This window comes from Armigeres subalbatus, chromosome 3 (genome assembly GCF_024139115.2).
Source record: "Armigeres subalbatus isolate Guangzhou_Male chromosome 3, GZ_Asu_2, whole genome shotgun sequence".
Classification (NCBI taxonomy): Eukaryota; Metazoa; Arthropoda; class Insecta; order Diptera; family Culicidae; genus Armigeres; species Armigeres subalbatus.
The window spans coordinates 395296101-395320241 of NC_085141.1; the positions used below are offsets into that span (position 1 = coordinate 395296101).

Sequence of the window (24141 nt, forward strand, 5' to 3'; positions counted from 1 at the left end):
CGAACAAAATTTCTTGCAAAACATGTGTAAAGAAATACACCGAACCTCAACGCCATCGACGTCGACATTGCAACTCCCCATCTCTTTTTTTTTTTTTTTTTTTTTTTTTTTGTCCAAAATTTATTCTTTATTCTTTATTCTTTATTATTTCTTAATTCAACGGACTAGTATTAGTCTAATTGAATAATTCTAATTCTAATAAAAATAAACTTCACAAATTTTGCACTGGCAGTATCTTACATCACTAAACTGTTAAAATTACTCACAACTTCAAAACACAACATAAAATTAGACGCTAGCTTTTCATTAAATATAATAAGAAAAACAACAATATAAGTGATCGATACAAAAATATAGCAAACTAACTATCATCTGGTTTCCAGGTACATTGTCTCTGCCTAAACTCACGAGATTTAACATTTCTTGGCCACGTAGACGGCATCATAGCAATTGATTTCCATTTCCGATTCAATACAATTTTGAATGAGATATAATCTAGAGAGCTGGTATCGACCCATCGCGGTACTAATTTCCTAATACTTTTGCATTCAGTATCACAGGCACCCAGACATCTAGATACCATCACTTGAACGTCATCTTCAGAGACACTGCTGTCGATATTTGTAAGCAATAATGCGAAACTATCATTAGCACTATTTGATACTCTCGCAGAATCATCCAGAGCTGTTTGATCTGATGAACCAGATGTAAACGGATCACTACAAACGATTTGATTTGGAGTAGAGTGTTTCATAACAGTATCCAAGTTGCATTCTCCATTCGAAGAGAGCATAGACATTATTGAATCAACTTTTGCCTTGAGCTCAATAATGTCATCATGAAGTACACATTTCGGGCCCACAGATTTTTGAACGTTTGCGGTTGATACGTTTCTCTCCTTTTTCTCATTCCTCCACTGTACGAACTCAGTAAAACAATCATCACACAACCAAAAGCTGTTTCTGTACGGCGGCGACACAGCAGCAAGTTGTTCTTTGTTCAACCCAACACAAGTAGCGTGGTAAACTTCGGCGCACGTTCCATTACAATAGATGTGAGGCTGTTCTTTCGTTATGACGGGATGGTGGCACTTTTTGCAATCCATAGCGATCTTGAAGCAACTATATTTTCTAGTTTTCACACGATACGGCGGCCAGATAGAGGTGTTGAGATATTGAAATCACGAGTTTCAACTAAAATCATTTTTTTTTGCGATTTCAAATTACAAAATCAACAAAAAATACAAGTCAGACTGAAGAGCAAAATAATAGTCGACCGATCAGCACAACACAGCACAACACATGTTTTTGACAACACGATGGCGCTGGTATGCTCTTGCATGCATAACGACACTAGCGCACAGTGGCATTTTTTGATGACGCTAGCGCTGATTATGCACGGGATAACGGCGACATTCCAAAGTTATTTCAAAATGAACAGTAAAAAGTTATCACAACATGGTGAGTGCAGCTTCAACGTCTGTTCTCTGTGGTTTTGGTACTCAAACCACCTTCGCCTTAACACAATTGCGGCTACGAAATGGTGAGACGACATCTGGGAAGAAGCGTCAAACATAGCTCTGGCCATAGCTCACAAGTTCCAATTGAATCGTCCAAAGCCAGAATCACCAGTCGACCACACAACAATGGGGAAAAAGGGAATTCCTTTTCTGGGAGGGCCTTCGTTGAAGAGACAGTGTTGCTGCTTTGGAAATGCGTCGAAAATATGTGCACCGATGACTACTAAACCGTTATGATCGTTTCGTATCTATGAAGACTACCTGCGTAAGCACTCAAACACTCTGTTGTCGATACCAGCAGAGAGTGTGCCATTGCATAGTTCCAGTTGCCAACCATTCATTTCATTTATTTAGTTAACATCTAAACAGATAACACTGAATCAACAATTTGACGCCACAATGCACGGTTCGAGCCCGCATCTCTCCATCCTCGGATACGCCCCACGCTCGCCAAGTCGTTTTGCACCTGGTCTGCCCATCTCGCTCGCTGCGCTCCACGCCGTCTCGTACCTGCCGGATCGGAAGCGAACACCATCTTTGCAGGGTTGCTGTCCGGCATTCTTGCAACATGTCCTGCCCATCGTACCCTTCCGGCTTTAGCTACCTTCTGGATACTGGGTTCGCCGTAGAGTTGGGCGAGGTCATGGTTCATTCTTCGCCGCCACACACCGTCTTCTCGCACACCGCCAAAGATGGTCCTAAGCACCCGTCTCTCGAATACTCCGAGTGCTTGCAAGTCCTCCTCGAGCATTGTCCATGTTTCATGTCCGTAGAGGACAACCGGTCTTATAAGCGTCTCGTACATGACACATTTGGTGCGGTGGCGAATCTTTTTCGACCGCAGTTTCTTCTGGAGCCCGTAGTAGGTCCGACTTCCACAGATGATGCGCCTTCGTATTTCACGACTAACGTTGTTGTCAGCCGTTAGCAAGGATCCAAGGTAGATGAATTCCTTGACCACCTCGAAGGTATCCCCGTCTATCGTAACACTGCTTCAATGGCGGGCCCAGTCGCGCACGGTTCCGCCCACAAGCATGTACTTTGTCTTTGACGCATTCACCACTAGTCCAACTTTTGTTGCTTCACGTTTCAGGCGGGTGTACAGTTCTGCCACCTTTGCAAATGTTCGCCGACGATGTCCATGTCATCCGCGAAGCAAATAAATTGACTGGATCTGTTGAAAATCGTACCCCGGCTGTTACACCCGGCTATCCGCATGACACCTTCTACCGCAATGTTGAACAACAGGCACGAAAGTCCATCACCTTGTCTTAGTCCCCGGCGCGATTCGATCGAACTGGAGTGCCCGCCCGAAATCTTCACACAATTTTGCACACCATCCACCGTTGCTTTGATAGTCTGGTAAGCTTCCCAGGGAAGCTGTTCTCGTCCATAATTTGCAGATGGTGCGTTGGGACCTGGTATTCACGGCATTTTTGAAGGATTTGCCGTACAGTAAAGATCTGATCCGTTGTCGAGCGGCCGTCAACGAAGCCGGCTTGGTAACTTCCCACGAACTCGTTCACTAATGGTGACAGACGACGGAAGATGATCTGGGATATCACTTTGTAGGCGGCATTAAGGATGGTAATCGCTCGAAAGTTCTCACACTCCAGTTTGTCGCCTTTCTTGTAGATGGGGCATATAACCCCTTCCTTCCACTCCTCCGGTAGCTGTTCGGTTTCCCAGATTCTGACTATCAGTTTGTGCAGGCAAGTGGCCAGCTTTTCCGGGCCCATCTTGATGAGCTCAGCTCCGATACCATCCTTACCAGCTGCTTTATTGGTCTTTAGCTGTTGAATGGCATCCTTAACTTCCCTCAAGGTGGGGGCTGGTTGGCTTCCATCGTCCGCTGAACTGACGTAGTCATCTCCTTCGCTGTCTTGACTTTCACTGCCTGTACTCTCAGCGCCATTCAGATGTTCCTCGTAGTGCTGCTTTCACCTTTCGATCACCACACGTTCGTCCGTCAAGATGGCCCCATTCTTATCCCGGCACATTTCGGCTCACGGCACGAAGCCTTTGCGGGATGCGTTGAGCTTCTGATAGAACTTGCGTGTTTCTTGAGAATGGCACAGCTGTTCCATCTCCTCGCACTCCGCTTCTTCCAGGCGGCGTTTCTTCTCCTGAAAAAGGCGGGTCTGCTGTCTCCGCTTCCGTCTATAACGTTCCACGTTCTGCCGGGTACCTTGCTGCAGCGCGACTGCCCGCGCTGCGTCCTTCTCCTCCAGAATTTGTCTTTACTCTTTGTCGAACCAATTGTTTTGACTGTATTTCAGCAGTCCTCACGAGGGGCCCCATCGAACTCACCCTCTTCCGGCAACGCTGCCTCGAGATGCTGCGCGTATGCAGTGGCGACATCAGGTTGCTTCAGTCGCTCTAGGTCGTACGGCGGCGGTCGTCGGTACCGAACATTGTTGATGACGGATAGTTTTGGGCGCAGTTTAACCATCACCAGATAGTGGTCAGAGTCGATGTTAGCGCCACGATATGTCCTGACGTCGATAATGTCGGAGAAGTGCCGTCCATCAATCAGAACGTGGTCGATTTGTGATTCAGTCTGCAGTGGTGATCTCCAATTGTACCGATACGGGAGACTGTGTTGGAAGTAGGTGCTGCGAATGGCCATATTCTTGGAGGCGGCGAAATCAATTAGTCGTAGGCCGTTTTCGTTCGTCAGCCAGTGGGCGCTGAACTTTCCAATAGTCGATCTAAACTCCTCCTCTTGGCCAACCTGAGCGTTCAAATCTTCTATGATGATTTTGACGTCGTGGCTTAGGCAGCTGTCGTACTCACGTTCCAGCTGCGCGTAGAATGCGTCCTTATCAGTGCTTCCGGAGTGTGGGCTATGGAAGTTGATTATGCTGAAGTTGAAGAACCGGCCTTTGATCCTCAACCTGCACACTCTTTCATTGATCGGCCACCATCCGATCACGCGCCTTTGCATATCGCCCATCACTATGAAAGCTGTTCCCAGCTCGTGTGTGTTGCCGCAGCTCTGATAGATGGTATAATTACCTCTAGACGTTCGCTCCATTGATCCCTTCCAACAAACCTCCTGCAGCGCTACGATGCCGAATCCACGGTCCTTGAGCACATCGGCGAGTATGCGTGTGCTCCCGATGAAGTTGAGAGATTTGCAGTTCCACGAACCGAGTTTCCAATCGTTAGTCCCTTTTCGTCGCAGTGGTCTTCGCCGATGGTTCCGGTCCGTACTCTCTTGTTGATTGTTCGTTGCTTATGTTTTTTAAACGCTGGTTTGCAGGGCCTGACACTAAACCACCTAAATTTCCGGAGGACCATTCCTCCTTATTCCCGGTGGACCATGGTGCACAGTTTCACTATGAGTCCCTCGCTGGCACTCGGACGATGATCAGCCGCCCCTAACATGGAGAACAGACGCTGTTGTGAGCCGATCCTGACATGGAGAACAGACGCTCAATAAGATTTGCACCTCCGGAGAGGAGCAAACCCCCCCCCTTCCCTGTCAGCATACGACCATAGTTCCCACCGGGGTTGGTTACCCGATCTTCCCTAAGGTTGCTCGTATCCCGGCCAGCACCGCGGGGAGGTAGGGATAGGAGTTGCTGGGTAAGAGGCTAAGGACCGCGAGATGGGGTCTATTTTATTCCTTCAGGTACGCGAAGTACCAATGGTACGCTTTCCCAAGCATTTGCCATGCCCAGTTGCCAACCAACGTGGGTCAATAATGGAATTCCCAGTACAGTCGTAGGGGGTACAGTGCCAGCTACTGTATCCAGCGGTCTAGTGCATACCACATTCCAACCACATTCAGCATTCCAGCGCGTTCATGGCAGAGCTGGTGGTTATGGCTTCCGATGTTACACTTCCATTAGAAGCTATAAGCTTCAATACCAAGAACCAGAAACCGCTAAAAGATAAACCGAAATTATTCGTACACTCGGATAATCCACCGGAACGGAAATTGCAAGAACGCGTATACTTTGAAAACGCAAATCATGAAATCGCGCAGTGTAGGCTGTTCAAAGCGCTCGAAATCGACGCCAATTTGAAAGCGGTAAAACAGAAAAACCTCTGTAGAAGTTGCCTGGTACCGCATTGAAAGTGGCCATGTTGCACGAAAAAGGAGTGCGGGGTAGACGGTTGCAGGATCCATCATCACACTCTTTTGCATTCATCAAGGAGTACATCGCTGACAACCGCAGAATTGCGTACTATGGGTTCAATCGGGAATGCTTCGAATGTAGTGCATCAGAATCTTCATTGTGCGATGCCCTACTCCTTGTTCCGATATCTGCCGGTAACTATACAAGGTAATGGCCAGCAAATCCGTACATATGCCTTTTAGGATGACGGGTCTTCATCAACGCTTCTCGAATCTAACATCGCTTCGGCACTTGGCATCACGGGGATAACTGACAGCCTCTGTTTGAGTTGGACAGGCAACATTTCGAGGGAAGAAAAAGAATCACAACGTGTCAGCCTTATTATCTGCGGCGGATCAGAATACGACACGAGGATAAACAAGCCCAGCGCTTCCTATTTCGATAGCATCCAGAGTCGGCACCACAGATATACGTAATGAACGTTGCTACATGTGGTGCAACATGCTCGCCATGTCTGGCGCAGTTCATCAAAAACAAAAATGCCAACCATTTCACGGAATCATTCCCTCGGGCGGTGAAGGCTATCACGGAAAACCACTACGTGGATGATCTTTTAGATAGCATAGACACGGTAGAAGAAGCAGTGATGTTGATCAACGAAGTGAAACAAATCCACTCGTATGCTGGTTTCGAAATCCGCAATTTCTGTTCCAATTCGGCAGCAGTTCTTGGTAGTATCGGAGAACCGGGTGCCCCAGCGGAGGAATCCTCAAATCTTGAAAATAATCTTGGGACAGAGAGTGTTCTTGGATTGGTTTGGAGACCGACTGCCCAAGTAACATTTTAAGTTTTATAACGCTCTTGAAGACCATAATTTACTCTTCAAGAGTTTTATAAAACCAGTATTAAACCAAAATGTTACTAGGGTGAGGACGTATTAACCGTCGACCTGAGCTATATGAAGGAAGAAATCAAAAAGCTGATTGCAGATTCAGCGGCACCCACCAAACATCAGGTTCTGCATACCGTGATGTCGTTATTCGACCCACTGGGACTTCGTAGTGCATGGTAAGATTCTTATGCAGCAGATCTGGACATGCGGAACAGACTGGGATGAACCCGTTGCAGGAGAGTTGTTGCCAAAATGGCGTTGTTGGTGTATGTACTATGTACATTCAGCGGCTTGAAGAAGTGACTGTGCCTCGTTGTTTCCTCAAAGGGATGAACAGCTATGCCCTCGAAGACGTCGAGGCCCATTTATTTGTGGATGCCAGTGAGGCGGCTTGAGCTGCGGTTTTGTATTTACGATGCGTTCAGAACGGTGTTCCCAAATGTGCTCTAATAGCGGGCAAAACAAAAGTCGCTGCGCTAAAACTGATCTCTGTACCCCGCTTGGAGGTGCAAGCGGCTATGATAGGAACGAGGATGATGGACTCTGTGTTGCGGTCTTTGGATATCCATGTTAGCAGGCTCTATCTCTGGTATGACTCCTCCACCGTTATTTGTTGGTTGCGATCCGATAGCCGCCGATATCATCAGTTTGTGGCTGTCCGAGTGGGGAAGATCCTCACGTTAACCAGTGCGAATGAGTGGCACTATGTGCCATCGAAAATAAACATCGCCGACGCAGCCACGAAATGGAAAGAAGGCCCCAACTTCGATCCGAACGATTCGTGGTTCATCGCACCGGAATTTCTGCGCAAGTCCCGGGATGAATGGCCAATGGAACGGTGTCAGGCCATTAGGCCGAAGGCCATTTGGCCGAAGGTCAGTAGGCCGAATGGTCATTAGGCCGAACGGTCATTAGGCCGAATGGCCATTAGGCCGAATTAGTAGAAAGAAGCGAAAAGTGAAAAATGAGAAGTTCTTTCTTCACCTTACCCCTTCTTCCATCTACCTTCTTCCTTCTCCCTTCTTCGTTCTCCCTTCTTGTATCTTCCTTCATCTATCTGTCTTCTTCCATCTTCCTTCTTCCTCCTCCCTTCTTCCTTCTTCCTTTTTCATTCTTCCTTCTCCTTCTTCCTTCTTCCTTCTCCCCTCTTCTTTCTTCCTTCTTTCTTCTTCCTTCTTCCTTCTTTCTTATTCCTTCTTCCTCCTCCCATCTTACTTCTTCCTTTTTCCTTCTTCCTTTTTCCTTCTTCCTTCTTTGTTCTTCCTTCTTCCTTTTTCCTTCTTCCTTCTTCCTTCTTCTTTTTTCCTTCTTCCTTCTTTCTTCTTCCTTCTTCCTTCTTCCTCCTCCCATCTTACTTCTTCCTTTTTCCTTCTTCCTTCTTCCTTTTTCCTTCTTCCTTCTTTGTTCTTCCTTCTTCCTTTTTCCCTCTGCCTTCTTCCTTCATCTTTTTTCCTTCTTCCTTCTTCCTTCTATCTTCTTCCTTCTTCACTCTTCCTTCTTCCTTCTTCATTCTTTCTTCTTCCTTCTTCCTATTTCCTTCTTCCTTCTTTCTAATTCCTTTCTCTTCTTTCTTTTACCTTCTTCCTTCTTCCTTCTTCCTTCTTCCTTCTTTCTTCTTCCTTCTTCCTTCTTCCTTCTTCCTTCTTCCTTCTTTCTACTTCCTTCTTTCTTCTTCTTTCTTCCTTCTTACTTCTTCATACTTTTTTCTTCCTTCTTCCTTCTCCTTCATCCCTCTTCCTTCTTCCTTCTTCCTTCTTCCTTCTTCTTTCTTCTTTCTTCCTTCTCCCTTCTCTCTTCTTCCTTCTTCGTTCTTCCTTCTTCCTAATTCCTTCTTCCTTCTTCCTTTTACCTTCTTCCTTCTTCCTTCATCCTTTTTCCTTCTTCCTTCTTCCTTCTTTTTTCTTCCTTCTTCCTTCTTCCTTCTTCCTTCTTCCTTCTTCCTTCTTCCTTCTTCCTTCTTCCTTCTTTTTTCTTCTTTCTTCCTTCTTACTTCTTCATACTTTTTTCTTCCTTCTTCCTTCTTCCTTCATCCCTCTTCCTTCTTCCTTCTTCCTTCTTTCTTCTTCCTTCTTTCTTCTTCCTTCTTCTTCCTTCTTCCTTCTTCCTTCTTCTTCCTTCCTTCTTCCTTCTCCCTTCTTTCTTCTTCCTTCTTCCTTCTTCCTTCATCCTTCTTTCTTCCTCCTTCTTCCTTCTTCTCCATTCTACTTCTTCCTCACTTCGCACTACTCACATCTCACTCCCTAGTTCTCATTCGGCCTAATGACCGTTCGGCCTAATGACCATTCGGCCTAATGGCCTTCGGCCTAATGACCTTCGGCCTAACGGCGTTCGGCCTAATGACCCAGCATCCAATGGAACCTGCGCAAAATGGATCAGAAACTGAAACAGAACTACGCTCTGTATTCCTATACCATGAAACAGTGCCTCGACCGTTATTGGATTTTAACAGGTTCTCCAACTGGCTCCGCCTTGTGAGGACAGCGGCTTATGTGCTGCGAGCAATGCGCAGATTCAGGGGCGAAAAGTTCCTCCGTCCTAAAGTCTTCTTAAAGAAGGACATTTTAGGACAGAGAACATGATATGGCGTCAGGTACAGAACGAAGCGTACCCGGACGAGTACGCAATCCTTCAGCGGAAGTTAACACAGCTCTCAAATCCAGTTTCAATCCCGAAGTCGAGTTCGCTGTATTGGCTTTCAGCATTTGTAGACGAATTTTGTGTGGTTCGAATGAATAGTAGGCTGAGTGCAGAGCAAACCTTATCGTCACGGTATACAGACAACAAGGTAGGCTCGTAAGGAAAATGACACTTCAACAGTGACGCATATTTTATCGCCACATGTTGGAGTGCAAAAGTAAGCATGCTGAGACCATATAGCATCGTCTCGGTTCAGCTTGTGCGAAGATAGTACTTACGTCACATGATTACATTCAATTTGAATGTTTACATGCGTGCTGAGCCTGCCTTGTTTTTTGTATGCCGTGCCTTATCGTATGGATTGAGGCATCCGATTCTACTTCCAAGACAGCATCCGGTGGTTCACCTAATGGAGGAATATTATTGCAAATTTTGCGCCGTGTTTGACTCCCAAGCAAAAAATATTGTACCACCATAATATGTTCCCACCAGTTTCTCCATATATGGATGACGTCTCCACTGCAAGAAAGAGCTGTTTGGGGTGTGAGATAAGGTGCAAGAATGATGTTTTGGATTGTGCTTTCGCTAATTTCTATAGAATTGGACGTGTGAGCATTTGTTTTGGTACTTCTACAAATTTGCACGGTAGTCTATTCTTCGGTGAGAAAAGCAATACCATCGACGATATTTGCACGGTAACGCAGAAACGGTTTGTAATGAGATGCGCCAAAATTTCTTCATACCAGGGTTGCGAATCCTTATATCCGTCAAGTGTTAAGGCTCTATAAACCGTAATCAATCCGACAATGACGATGATTTCATTCGATTCCGCACTAATACTAATAAAGTTTTGAACTAAATTCAATATTTTGGGGCTATACACGGACTTACCCTCCATCATAATATATTCATATTAATTTTTCACTCATCAAAACTAGCCATTACTGAGGAATTGCTGGAAAAACGCTGAAAACTGCGTTTTTCCTAGGCCGATATTCGTATGTTCATCGAACGCATACTAATGTTCAAACGTTCGGATCAAACACATACACATTCACTTAATTTTTCACTTGATCTTTTCCCATTGTTTCCTTGATTTTATCACTCCTAAAACATATTCACCAACTGAGTTTCAAGTTTTTCTTCAATGTTGACTACCAATTAATTCACTTCACGCCCAAAAACTGTCGAAAACTGCTGTCCAAAAATCGAAGTGAGAGACAAATTTGACGACCGTATTGTGAATGCAATAAAATGCGGAAGACTCAAATTCACTAGCGCAATAAGTGAAATGGTGAGTACAAAATCTACGCGATGTAACTTCATTCAATCCGAGCAATACAACGTATACGCCAGCCAACACGCAAACAAAGATGTGCATACACAAGAGAATAATCATCTCTTCACCGTTGCCAGATTTATTTATTGGAAAAAATCATTGCTGTTTGTCGAACAATAAAACCAAAAATAAATATTTGAACATGTTATGTAAGCTTCTATTACATTCCAAGTGGTGTTTAAAAATTTTTAAATCGATAAATACCGATATATTTGATTCACCATGAACATGTCTTATGATAAGAAATGAACAATTCGTCAAGTCTGGCAACATTATGCATCAGCTGGCATATTTTTACCACCCCATTTCCAACCACCCCAGTTGTAAACAACATTTATTTATCGTTGCTGCACTTTTTCGTACCAATTGCATCACTATTACAAACAAGTGATCATTCATTAATTTTCAAAACATTGTGATGGAGTCTTGAGCCTTAAAGCAGTGTTTAACTTATCGTATCAAGAAGCCGGTCCCTAGCCTCCTATGATGGCTCCTCTACCCCAAGCTCGAACTCAAACTATGGTAAGGCCATTCACTCACACGGGAGTGGACTACTTTGGACCGATAATGGTTAAGCAAGGGCGAAGCTTAGTGAAAAGGTGGGTGGCTTTGTTCACATGGCTCACAGTGCGTGCCGTCCACCTGCATTGTCTATCCACTCAATCGTGCATAATGGCCATAAGACGCTTCGTGGTTCGCCGAGGTGCTCCAGAAGCGTTCTATAGCGACAATGGCACAAACTTCATAGGTGCGAGTAATCTTCTGGCAAAGCAAATTTAGGACATTCAGGAAGACTGTGCGGTAACATTTACCAACTCAACCACAAGTTGGAATTTCAATCCACTAGCGGCATCCCATATGGGAACGAATGGTGCGTTTCATTAAAACGACTATGCAGGCTATTTCTGACCATCCCCATCATCCGAGCGATGAAATTCTGGAAACGGTGGCCTTGGAAGCAGAATCAATAGCAACTCTAGGCCGCTTACGTATATACCATTGGATTCATTGGAAGAGGAGTCTCTCACGCTAAACCACTTATGACTCTTTGGTACAAAAGGTGTAACACAGCCAGCGACACCAACTACTGTGGCAGGAAATATTTACCGGGACAGCTGGCGGCTCGCACAATACTTAGTCAACCACTTCTGGCCCGCTGGGTTCGTGAATACTTGCCAACCATAACCAGGCGTACCAAGTGGTTTGACCCAGAGACATTGGAGCCAGGAGACGTTGTGCTGATCGTTGACGAGGAGAAGCGAAATGGCTGGATACTAGGACGTATAGCTGATGTTACGAAAGCAGCCGATTGACAAGTCCGGCGTGCAGTCGTACGGACGAAGAATGGATTGGTAATGCGACCTGTGGTGAAGCTGGCTCTCCTAGACCTTCGGACATCCGGACGGTCCGGAACTACACGGGAGGGGGGATGTTGCGGAACCACTGAGCACAACGGAGTGTGTTCGGTACCGCACGTAGATGTCGGGACAGATCATATGACAAACAGCATGACGTTACAGTGACATGTGTCAGAGGAAGGTGATTAGCGAAAAACGTGAATCATATCAGTACAGCCGTAAAATATTCTTATTAATAAACAAATTGTAGTTAATTATCGAAGTCAGAAATAGTTTCCAAAGTAAGAATTTGATACTAAGGGAAAAGGTGCCACATAAGTGAATTGGTAGCAGATTTAAAGCTTCGGCCCATCGAATTTTTCGGCAATATGAGTAGTTCGGCCGAACAACACTTTGGGCCTTATAACTATTTCGGTCAAATATCTTTTTTGCCAAACGACCATTTCGTCCAAAACGTCACTTTGTGCTAAATGACCTTTTACACAAGACTACCTTTTCGGCTAAATGACCTGTTCTGTCAAACGACATCATTGGTCATATGGCTATCTCTCCCAAATGATTTTCGATCAGACGAGTTCCGGTCAAATGATTAGTTCGGCAATGACATGTCCGACCAGCTTTTAGCTTTATGGCCTTCGGCCAAACGGCTCCCTCCCTTAAAAATTTTGACTTGAAAGTGAAATTCTTTGAGTTTTGAAGGGAAATCCTTGAGAATTTCGACATAATTTAATAAAATTTCCAAAGGGAATTCTTTAGCCTTTTCACAAGAAATTGTTCAAAATTTGCACGGATATTTTTTTTTTAATGTTCATGGGAAATTGTTCGGAATTTTCTGAAATTTGCACCTAATTTTCTGGAAAGAGCACCTAAATTATCCATAAATTCCACGGTAAGCTCTTCCAAATTTTTAACGTAAATTTACTCAGGATTTGAACTGCAGTACTTTCGGCATTTCAAAAGCAATTCTTTAGATTTCGACGAAAAACTCTTCGGAATTTCCATTGAAAGTTCTTCTTAGTCTTTATGGAAAGCTTTTTCGAAATTTCACCGGAAAAATTGTATGGAATTTTCAAAAGAAATCCTCTGGAATTTTAATTTTGTTTTGGGAATATAAGCAGGGAAATTATACGGAAATTTCACTGTTTGCTGCGGATTTCTGCAAATTTCAATCGGCGTGAAAAGAAAACTGTAGATCAGTGGCGTGATGCTTTTCAAATGGCGACCTATTGCAAAAATGTCGGTGGCGGCATGATCCCATAAACTGTTGGCGATGGTGCACACCTCTAGCCACCGTGTGCTCCTCCGGAAGATCCCACAAAAAGGCAAATCTGCGAATTGCATCGAAAAAGGACCAGAATTTTATAAATGCATTTGTTTTCATATTCTGAGTATGGATTTTATGTTGTGACCTAAACATATTAGCTATGGCCCTCCGGAAGATCCGGAACATCCAGCAAATGCCAAGTTTTTAAATATCATTGCAAAGCACCATTTGCGATGACATTATTAGAATGGAAATTATTTCATTTCATTTATTCAAACTAACGCAAATGTTTCTAAAAAACCCAGAATAATCCACCTAGCGGCGATGGTGCCTTTCTCGTGGAACACATGAAAAGTAACAAGAAAAGCACATAAGATAGGTCAAAATGGCACTTTAGGGAGATAGACTTAGTTATTTCCATCAATTCATATTTATTTGCGTTCACTTGAAAAAAATTTCGATTTTGATTTTTTTTCCAAGGACTCTTGGACTTGGGACTCTTGGGAAAAATGGGGAAAAAATCAATGTTTCTTCATTAACTCCAGAACGCACCGGCCGATTGGGCCAATTTTCAATAGCAAAAAATAAGGAAGGATTCTGCGTCGAATGCAACCTGTTGCAAGCAAATTGGATAAGGCTAAGTACAAAAAAGTGTGTCTCACATTTGTTTGTACACACACACATACATACATACATACACATACAGACGGCTAGGATTGCCTTGATTTTTGTTATGTTGTGCCAAACACGACTAATATATTATCTTTTTATGATGGGTAAATATATGACTTCGGATAATCGAGCCATTTTCTCCAGAGATGGCATTTCACCACAGTGTTTGCACTGTAGCGCATGAGAAATGCAAAAAAATGAGCCTGCAAACAATACTCACCACACTTTATGCGACCCACTCTTTCTTTCGCTGGTGAGTTTATCGAACGCCGGTGAGTGTAGGGGCCTGCATGCTACAGTGCATGTGTACCAAACTTGTGTTTAGAAAAACGCTCGCACGTGCTCGGCTGCGTATTCACTGCCGTGTACACGCCAGTGTACGCTCTTTCAGGATCGCAGCAGTAAATTGGTGCGATGTGGTAGAGATCGAATGATTTATTTTAACCGTTAAGACGTTCTCGATCCTGAAACGCTCATGCAGGCTCGCTCGTGCTGTGTACCACGAGCGATGATTTTTTCATAAATGTTGTACAAAATACATCACGCGTGCTCGAGTGTTAATTTCATTATAATGAATATTTAAGCTTTACTCCATAGATGGTCAGACGCTGGATTAATAGAAGAATAATGTTAAAATGGATACATTCAGTCAAACTATCGTTTTCATCAAATAAATGTAGCTGTTACTTTTCTAATTCTTCAATGGTTCTACATTTCAACCAGAACTTGGTATGCTTTTCAACTTCTTCTGAAAACATCCTAGGCCGGACCGAGAATCGGCCTTGTCATTTCAAGATTGGCAATCCTACGCCTTTTCTCGCAAAGCTAACTGGATACCCCAAAAAATGAAATGTAGATATTATTCAATTCATCAGAGATTAAATCTTAACTTAACTTAACTTAAATTTTAAGTTAATTGAACCAATGCATTATAAAGATAAGAACACTCTCCATCATCATGCGGATACAGTGGACAACGTTAACTTTACTATTGGTTATCCTCTTATGGCATGTTCAATGCATACACTAGGCCCAGGGAGTCGCGAATGTTTCCCACCCGAAAACATCCTAGACCGGACCGTGGATCGAGCTCGTTATCTCCGGATTGGCAATCCTATGCCTTTGCTCGCGGCTAACTGGAGATCCCTCACTCCATTCCTATTGACAAGAAATGAAGCACTCAATTTATGCAGATACATATTTCTTATATTCGAGGCTACTTTAGATTAAAGTTTCGCTATGTATATTCCTGGTTTACGCCATCTCCCAAAGGCACACGCCTTTTATTCAGTATCGGCTTCAATAAAATTTCTCGGGTTACAGCAATTCCTACAACTTTTTAATACCACCTAATTTTTCTTCGAATTGTGTATTGTTTCGTGCGGTCAACAAAAAGTATTATTAAATTCAAAGTGTTCGTAATTTTTATTACCTGAGAGATTATCAGGAACCTTCTTCTTCTTCTTCTTTAATGGCTCTTCATTCCAACTGGAACTTGGCCTACTTTTCAAATTAGTATTTTATTAGCATTTCCTCAGTTATTAATTGAAACCTTTCTATGCCCGCCATTGCATGAGTATGTATCTTGTGTGGTAAGTATAAGGATACACTATGCCCAGGGAGTCCAACCTGAAAACATCCTAGACCGGACCGAGAATCGAACTCGCCATCTCCGGATTGCCAATCCTACGCCTATGCTCGCAATGCTACTGGAGACCCTGAACCCTAGAAAATTAGTAAGCTTTGGCCTATCATGAAGTATAGTATTTATGGCGAATTTTAACTTATCTAGCCTAGACTGAGCAACTGTTTTGCTTTCTCGTATACCATGAAGTAGCGAAAAGCCAATATCATCTTCTTCTTATTGGCATTAGGGCCGTACACTTATTACATAAGCACTTAAAGGGGAAGGGGATCTGTCATTTTCTTACGCTCCGTATAAACGAAAAATAATTTAAGTGGGAAAAATCTTATATGAAGGGAGGAAGGGTTCGAAAAACCCAGAAAAAATGTTTATGTAATTAGTGTACGACCCCTTACTGCCACTGGGATTACCAAATTACAATTTTTGCATTCGTTTGCATGAGGCTAACACGATGATACTTTTATGCCCGATACTCAAAAATTTACTGGACCGGACCGGAAATCAAACCCAGCCACCTTCAGCATGGTCTTGCTTTGTACTCGCGCATCTCAGTGCATGGCTAAGGAAGCCCCGAAAAACCAATACAGACTCCATTCGATTTTGGCAACAACCATTCGATTTTGGCAAGACAATTTTTTATTTTATTTTTGATATTGCTTATAAACCACGTAAATAAAACAAATTGGTTAGACCCAAAAACCGACGTAAAAAAAGGCGAAAAATCGCTAAAGTTTTTTTAAGATAATCGCCTAAATGTCGAAACTTTCGTAAAAGAAATTGATTAGACCCGGAAACCGACAAAAAACAATTTAAGAAAAAAAAAAGCGTGATTTTTTGTTTGTTTTAACGTTAAATACAGACTATGGGTTCAAAAGCTATGGCCGAAATACTATTATTATAATATACGAGAAAGGTACCACCTAGGGGTGGATTTATCTGGGTTTTAAATTTAATTTACCCATTTGTTTTTGGAATAAAAACTCAGTCGGTACTTAAATGGTCGGGATTGGTGGTCATACTTAGCCATTTTCTTACGATCCGTATAAATAAAAAAATATTTGTATGGGAAAAATCTTACATAGGGGGAGGGGGTTGAAAAACCCAGAAAAATGCTTACGTAATTTGTGTACGGCCCCCAATGCGTAAATGGAACCTTACCTTAAAAATGCCTTTAAAAATATCACTAGAAGTAATGAATCCTATGTTGTGATTATCAAACACAATTCCACCCTGTAGGTATTCGAGGCCACTGTACATATATGGGATTTACGTAGGCTTCGAAGAGATTTGATGGAAATGGGGGGTTGCGGGTGGTATTCCCGGCACCGGCTGAAAAACTAAAAATAGCAACATTTGTTTGCCAAAATTCTTCTGTACTCTGTACTCCTTCGTTGTGCCCACTCGAGAATTTATGTTACAGCTACTTGCATTGGAACTTAAATATGTAGCGCAATACTATGTTGGGAATACCGGCTGATACCCTACATTGCCATTTTTGGCTTTTTTATTGGGTGACTTGATGTCTTGATGTGATTTCTCAAGCGAGTTTTTAGTTTCCAAATTCAATATCATAAATTACAGAAGGATTGTTATTCAAATGCAGTGAAGTTTGTTGCATACATAATTTAAAATTTAACATGGACAATGATTTTTTTTTGAAGTATTCCAAAATTTAAAAAATGGGTAAATTTGGTAAATTACCAAAATGTAACACCGAACCAATTTACCCCATATTTATTAGCAAAATTCGAGAAAACTTTGTCGTGATACGAAAGGCACTATGACCCTTGCTCAAATGCTTGGGATTCAATAAAAATGTTGTGCGTGACCTGAAAACTGGAAAAATCGAGTATGGAGTCGCAGTATGTCAGTCGCAAGAATCGTAAAAAAGATTAATTTTCTATGTGGTTGGTGATACTAGTGAAATTTACGTGAATTTTACTATTCATTGTAATTTCCAAATTCTTAATATGTATGTGGGAAAATGATTAATATTCTCGGCAGGCCTTTGCGCTTTAGTACACTCCTCTAAGGTTTGATGTCCACTAATTGTCCAGTCAACATAGCGTGCATGCTCTCTGCAGTACCCTGCATCGAAGGGGATCATGAATATATTTGTTTAAACTCGGTTTTTATTCCACGATGCTCCGCGATGCTTTTCGTTCAAGTGAGTTGAATGGAGGTGTTTAGACGTTTAATTCGAGTTCAATTCAAGCGTCTTGTCCAACCCACTTGCCTTGTATAGTAAAATTAGATTTTTCGATTTTTCGACCGAAAAAGTGCCGTGTGAGAAAATAATTCATTAGGGCAATCATAATGCTTTACATGCAAATGGATTAAGCTGAAAAACAAAAGACTTAAGAACATTCAATATTATTTCCTAAAAACATTCGCTACGAGCTGATCGGTTAATTCTATTAGCTCAGCAGTAATATTCACACAGAAATGCCACCGGCGTATACACGGCCGTGCGCGCGGCTGCGTATTTATCAGCGCTCACTGCAGTGCGTTTTAGGGCTCTTTTTCCACACTGCACTGTTCTGCTGTAGATTGTGCGCTCGGTTCATTTTGTTCGATCTTCTTTTATCACACACTTCTCCAAAGCTGTGGTGAATTCAAACGTAAGAGGCGCGCTCCCGTTCAATTGCAACGGTGCGTGTGAGTGTATTAAAATTTCTTTTCACCACACTGAGGAGATGGACATCTCTGTTCTCCGGTTGCAAGATTTATTATATCAAACTACGATTACAAGCCAATATTTTTTTATTTTCTGCCACCATAGGCTTCTAAAACAAATAGTGTATCGAATCCTTGCAACCGAATTACTTGATTTTCAGTACACAATTATCATCTGTAGATTTCTAATTACCTATGTAGAAAAATTTAAGTCATATGGTTGGAACGCGGCCGAGTATCAAACGTAGCGGACGGTAGTATTGGGTGTTACCAAAATAAGGACCATTTTTCTAAACGTTCTTTTGTCATCAATGCATGTAAGGACATTTTACTTTTGTTTGACTAAACATCAACACTTCATATAAGAAGCTAACATTTTGGGCGAAAGAATATAGTCACTTCGGAGCTAAGGCCTCAAGCTTCCCATTGGTGTTTACTGTTTATATTACTGCATACATTGACTTGAAATAAAAGTTCTTAACGAAAAACACATCAAGGCCCACAACCGGTGACCCACCCTTATGTAGGAATGAAATGAATAATACTATTACGCTAAACTAAAAACCAATGTTCTTGGGAGCAGTGTTGGGAAAAACTCAAAATCTCAAATCTCATAAACGATTCAAATCACTCGTGAGTTGAAACACACCCAGCTCAGCACCTAAAAAATCATGGCTTAGTGGAATCATCCATTTGAATCATCGTGGGGTTTCTTTTGTTCTCCTTTGTAAAATAACAGTAAATTAACGTTCAACAAATAGAACAATGAATATTCTTGCGTGTGTAAACAATAAATTGCATTGATTATGAACACTTTTTAGAGCGAAATGATTTTTTGGGAAATGAGTGAAATGATCCGTTTTGGCATGAAAAACTCAGCATTATTTTAAAATCGCAAACAAGTTATTTCGCGCGAGAGCGCTCAATGATTGAGTTTTATGATTGATTTTACCAACACTGCTTGGGAGTATTAATTTAAAAGCTTTCGTTTTCACGTCACTGATCAACACAATACCTCTTGAAAGCTTATGATAAAAATACATCGATTACGAATTTATCTTTTATTCTGATCATGTATCTAAAAAAATATTCTGATATTTTGAATGTAAAATTGGAGTTTCAATATGAAAAATAATTTAGGATTGCGACAGTTTGTATGCTATCGATACAGTGCATCACCAGCAGCAAACAGCTGCCCAACACATTCACCGAAGCATGATCCTTGAACACTCGATTATAATGATTTACCCCACGCCACGTCGCTCGCAGCACACAACATAATGCCATGGCATAAGCGCAAAAGGGTCCCCACCGAGAGGCAAAGGTTTTGAGGTGCAGGAGGGACACTCTTTTTCTTATATGTGTATAGCGCGCGCTGCTGTAGAACTTTAAACACATTTTCCGCTCCCGCAGCAGCAGCAACAGCAGTCAGCACCGATAGCAATTACAGCAACGACGAGAATCGGAATCGGATACCAGATGGTTGTTGTGGTCGAGTTGATCCTCGTCGGAGTTGCTTTTTTATTCTGTTGTACCTTACTGTTATTAATTCTTACGCGACTCTTCTGCGTTCCTTCGCTATCGCCGTGGATGCAACCAACCGTCTAGCGACAGCAGCGTGTTGCGCCTTACCAGTCGGTGGTGATGGAGGAGTGTTCGTAAGAACAAGGAACCTAAAACCGAACTGTATAAGTGATTCATTAACATATTAACTGAACTCGATTCAGCTGTCAGGCTGGTTGCTGCGGTGCCATCAGCTGTAGATCACCAGCGACGTCGCTCAGCGCCTTGGCTTTCTTTAGTTTTTTTGGTGCGTGTGGGACCTTTACGGATCAGCTGTAATAAAAACGGAATTTAATGGGACTGTAGTAGGAAAGCAGAAGAAAAGGATGAGGTCGTTCGCCCCAGGAGGTGAACTGTGTATAATTATGGATTTTGCTACTGTGACATATGGTTCAAACGCCAGTACACAGAGGAGAATGGTCCGCAATGTACAGTACATCTACGGTTGTTTGATTTTGAACACAATAGTAAACTCATATAAAAATTATTAAAATTTACTAGATTAGATATAACTTAAATTGACGATCTACAACTTTTGTATTGTGCTTTAACTCTAGCCTGGAACAAAACAGTATGAGGAAAAGAAGAAAAGACAATCAGGTACGAATATCTCGCAGCATACTGTCAATATTTCAAACAAAATTCAACGCCTGATACTCTTTATATTCAAGCGTAAGAAATGAATATCTACTGGAGCTGAAATGAATATTTTGAATTGTGGTTGATTTGTACCCACATATGAAGACTATTTAAGTTCATATACTGAAAAGACTTCTAAATATTGAGTCCATGCATTACAATGTAAAATTAAATTCATATTTTTAGATTTCAAATTGAGTATCAATGTGCCAAGCCGAAGTTCTAATTTGACACCGCGCACAACAATGCTGATACCGAGAGTCGTCGCTTGTTGCTGTTTGTACACAATACACATGTCGTCCTATTCATTCGTACAGTCAAGTTTGTAGAGGACTGGTTGATTGTGAAATCCTATAGACACTACCGAAGGAAGGGTCAAATAAAACGCACCAACGGTGGTGAAAAATGACTCAGTTGCTTATAAATAATGGTGAACGCATGGTTGTTTGTTTCTCTTAGCGAATTAGGCGACAATCTTACGAGTAAAATGAAAGAATCGAAAATCGTAAAATTTAGTGAAAATGAAGGAATTTTGCTAAATATTTTCATTGCAGCTTGATAATGAATAACTAATATTGAATTGCAATGATAATATCCGTTCAGAAATGTCTTACAGAAGGTTGTTTGAGTTATTTTATGAGCTAGGCCATTTTGCCCCTTGGGAGTGTTTTGCACTGTTCTCCCCTAATGGAAACATTCACTCAAAAAAGAAGTAGAGAATTGCACCATGCATTTTGGAGCAACCTTCCTAAATTCGAACGGTGTCTTCTGTTGAAATGTTGTACCCAAATACTTATATTACTTTTCTCTTTATTTTACAGGTATATGATACACCAATCGGAATTGTAAGTAATGCTGTTTTCAATTATCTTATAGATACATAATGCACGATAAAGTAAGATTGAATACGGTTTACGTTGTAGCAACTATTGTAATCAACATCGGTGCAACAAAAGATCGTACAGCAAATGGTTTTAAGACCCATAACAGTAGCATAAGTACTAGAATGCTAGAGGCACTGTAGTCATTAACCCTCTAAGACCCGGGACGAACGGATTTTTTTCAAATGGCTCGCATTCAGCACCTGATCGTTGGAATTCCTCGCGGTTTCGTTTGTGCTCAATGGGAATAGCTATATTTTTGCTCTGATACATTTTCAAATAAAAATTTTTGTTCAGGTCCGAGTTATTACTAAAAATAAGTGTGCGCGGGGGTGTTTTTTTTCTATAATTCTAACATCTCTTCAATATTCTGGACGTGTTCATGCCCAAAAAGATATTTGTAAAGATTTTTAGTCGATTCCGATGTTTTCACCATTTGAGTAGGGCAGGATTGACTGAATTCAGGGCCGCATTCAGGGGTTACAATGGTAGAGTATGGGCTAAAAATTCAATTACAATGAAATTTGCATGAGCATGCGGCTGCACAGATTAAAAAATCAGGAGTTTTAAATATTTAATTTTCAATTGAAATTGACTTTCTGAAATTCTTATCAGGGCCGGATTTAGGGGTCGAAATGGGGGTGACCAGGGGCCATATCACCAATTGCAATGAAACTGGGCATGCGACTGCTCAAACTTCATGAAAACACATCAGGAGCTCAAAGATTTCTGTTTGAATTTGAAATTGACCTTCTGTAATTTTGACCAGGGCCGGCTTGAGGGGTCCAAATGGGGAGAGCAAGGGCCATATCACCAAAAGCAATGGAACTGGGCATGCGACTGCTCAAACACCATGGAAACACATCAGGAGCTCAAAGAAATCTGTTTCAAATGGCAATTGATCTTCTGAAATTTCAACCAGGACCGGATTTAGGAGTGAAAAGTGGTGAAAAGGGCTATATCACCAAAAGCAATGAAACAGGGCATGCGACTGCTCAAACTTCATGAAAACACATCAGGTGCTCAAAGAACTCTGTTTGAATTTGAAATTGACCTTCTGAAATTTTGACCAGGAACGCATTCAGGGGTCTAATTGGGGAGAGGAAAGGCCATAAAACCAATTGCAATGAAACTGGGCATGCGACTGCTCAAACTTCATGAAAACCAGAGCGTTAATGAATAAAGCTTCCAATGAATGATTAAATTTTTTATGATTAAATCATTCAACTCTATGATTAAAGATTATGATTAATGATTAATTCATTTTCGAAAATGAATAATGATTATGATTAATGAATAAATTAATTTTTGACAATGATTAACGATTATGATTAATGAATAAAACGTTTGAAGTATGATTAATGATTACTGATCGTGATTAAATGTTGAGACAATATGTGTATGATTAATGATTAACGATCGATATGATTAATGATTAATGATTATGAATAATCAAATTAAATGATTTGCTTAGTGATCAATAATCAAGTAACCGTTCGACCAAATTATGTTTTTTTACCTTTAAAATTGTATGATTATGATTAAAGATTAATGAATAAAAGCGATGCATGCAATGATTAAAATTAATGATTAATGAATAAACTCAAAATAATCATGAATATGATTAGTGATTAATGATTAAATGCAAAAATCTATGATTAACGATTAGTGATTAATGATTGAATCGTATTTTTTGTATGATTATGATTAATGAATAATGATTAAATAACCCATTATTCATTAATCATGATTAAATCTATGATTAATCACTAATGCTCTGATGAAAACACATCAGGAGCACAAAGAACTCTGTTTGAATTTGAAATTGACCTTCTGAAATTTTGACCAGGGCCGGCTTCATGGGTCCAAATGGGGAGGGCAAGGGCCATATCACCAAAAGCAATGAAACTGGGCATGCGACTGCTCAAACACCATGGAAACACATCAGGAGCACAAAGAACTCTGTTTGAATTTGAAATTGACCTTCTGTAATTTTGACCAGGGCTGGATTTAGGAGTGAAAATGGGGAGGGCAGGGGCCATATCACCAATTGCAATGAAACAGGGCATGCGACTGCTCAAACTTCATGAAAACACATCAGCATCTCAAAGAACTCTGTTTGAATTTGAAATTGACTTTCTGAAATTTCAACCAGGGCCGGATTCAGGGGTGAAAATATGGAGAGCGGGCTGCTCAAACATCATGAAAACACATCAGGAGCTCAAAGTATTCTGATTGAACTTGAAACTGCTCTGATACAAATTTCAGGAATTTCTCCGGAAAATACTCCAGGAATTCCTCTAGAAGTTCCTCCGGGAATTCCTCCAAAAGTTCCTCCAGGAATTTCTCCGGAAGTTCCTCCAGGAATTCCTCCGGAAGTTCCTCCGGGAATTTCTCTGGAAGTTCCTCCAGGAATTCCTCCGGAAGTTCCTTCAGAAATTCCTCAGGAAGTTCCTCCAGCAATTCCTCCGGAAGTTCTTTCAGGAAATCCTCCGGAAAATCCTCCAAGAGTTTCTGCCGAAGTTTCTCCAGGAATTCCATTTGAAGTTCCTCCAGGAATTCCATCGGAAGTTCCTTCAGGAATTCCTTCGGAAGTTCCTTCAGGAATTCTCTCGGAAATTCCTCCAGGAATTTCTTCGGAAGTTCTTTCAAGAATTTTTCCAGAAGGTGCTCCAGGAAGTTCCACCAGGAATTCCTTCGGAAGTTCCACCAGGAATTCCTTCGGAAGTTTCTCCTGGAATTCCTCCAGAAGTTCATGCAGGAATTTCTGCAGAAGTTACTTCACGAATTCAGGAATTCTTTCGGAACTTTCAGAGATCCTCCAGGAATTTTTAACTTCCGAAGGAATTCCTGGTGGAACTTCCGAAGGAATTCCTGGTGGAACGACCGAAGAAATTCCTGGAGGAACTTCCGGAGGAATTCCTGGAGGAACTTCCGGAGGAATTCCTGGAGGAACTTCCGGAGTAAT

At 41.7% G+C, this 24141-nt stretch overlaps 2 protein-coding genes across 3 annotated transcripts in view; one reads left to right on the forward strand and one right to left on the reverse strand.

Moving 5' to 3' along the window:
• LOC134226859 (RNA-binding protein 24-A-like) overlaps positions 1–24141 on the forward strand; it is a 303788-nt gene that overhangs the window by 49768 nt on the left and 229879 nt on the right. The window lies entirely within an intron of this gene.
• On the reverse strand, positions 349–1266 carry LOC134223981 (uncharacterized). Its single transcript, XM_062703198.1, has one exon. The coding sequence runs from the start codon at positions 1103–1105 to the stop codon at positions 362–364; it is 744 nt and encodes a 247-aa protein (XP_062559182.1). The 5' UTR covers positions 1106–1266; the 3' UTR covers positions 349–361.

Coding starts and splice junctions, on each gene's coding strand:
- LOC134223981 (XM_062703198.1), bottom strand. CDS start 1,105: ATGGATTGCAAAAAGTGCCACCATCCCGTCATAACGAAAGAACAGCCT.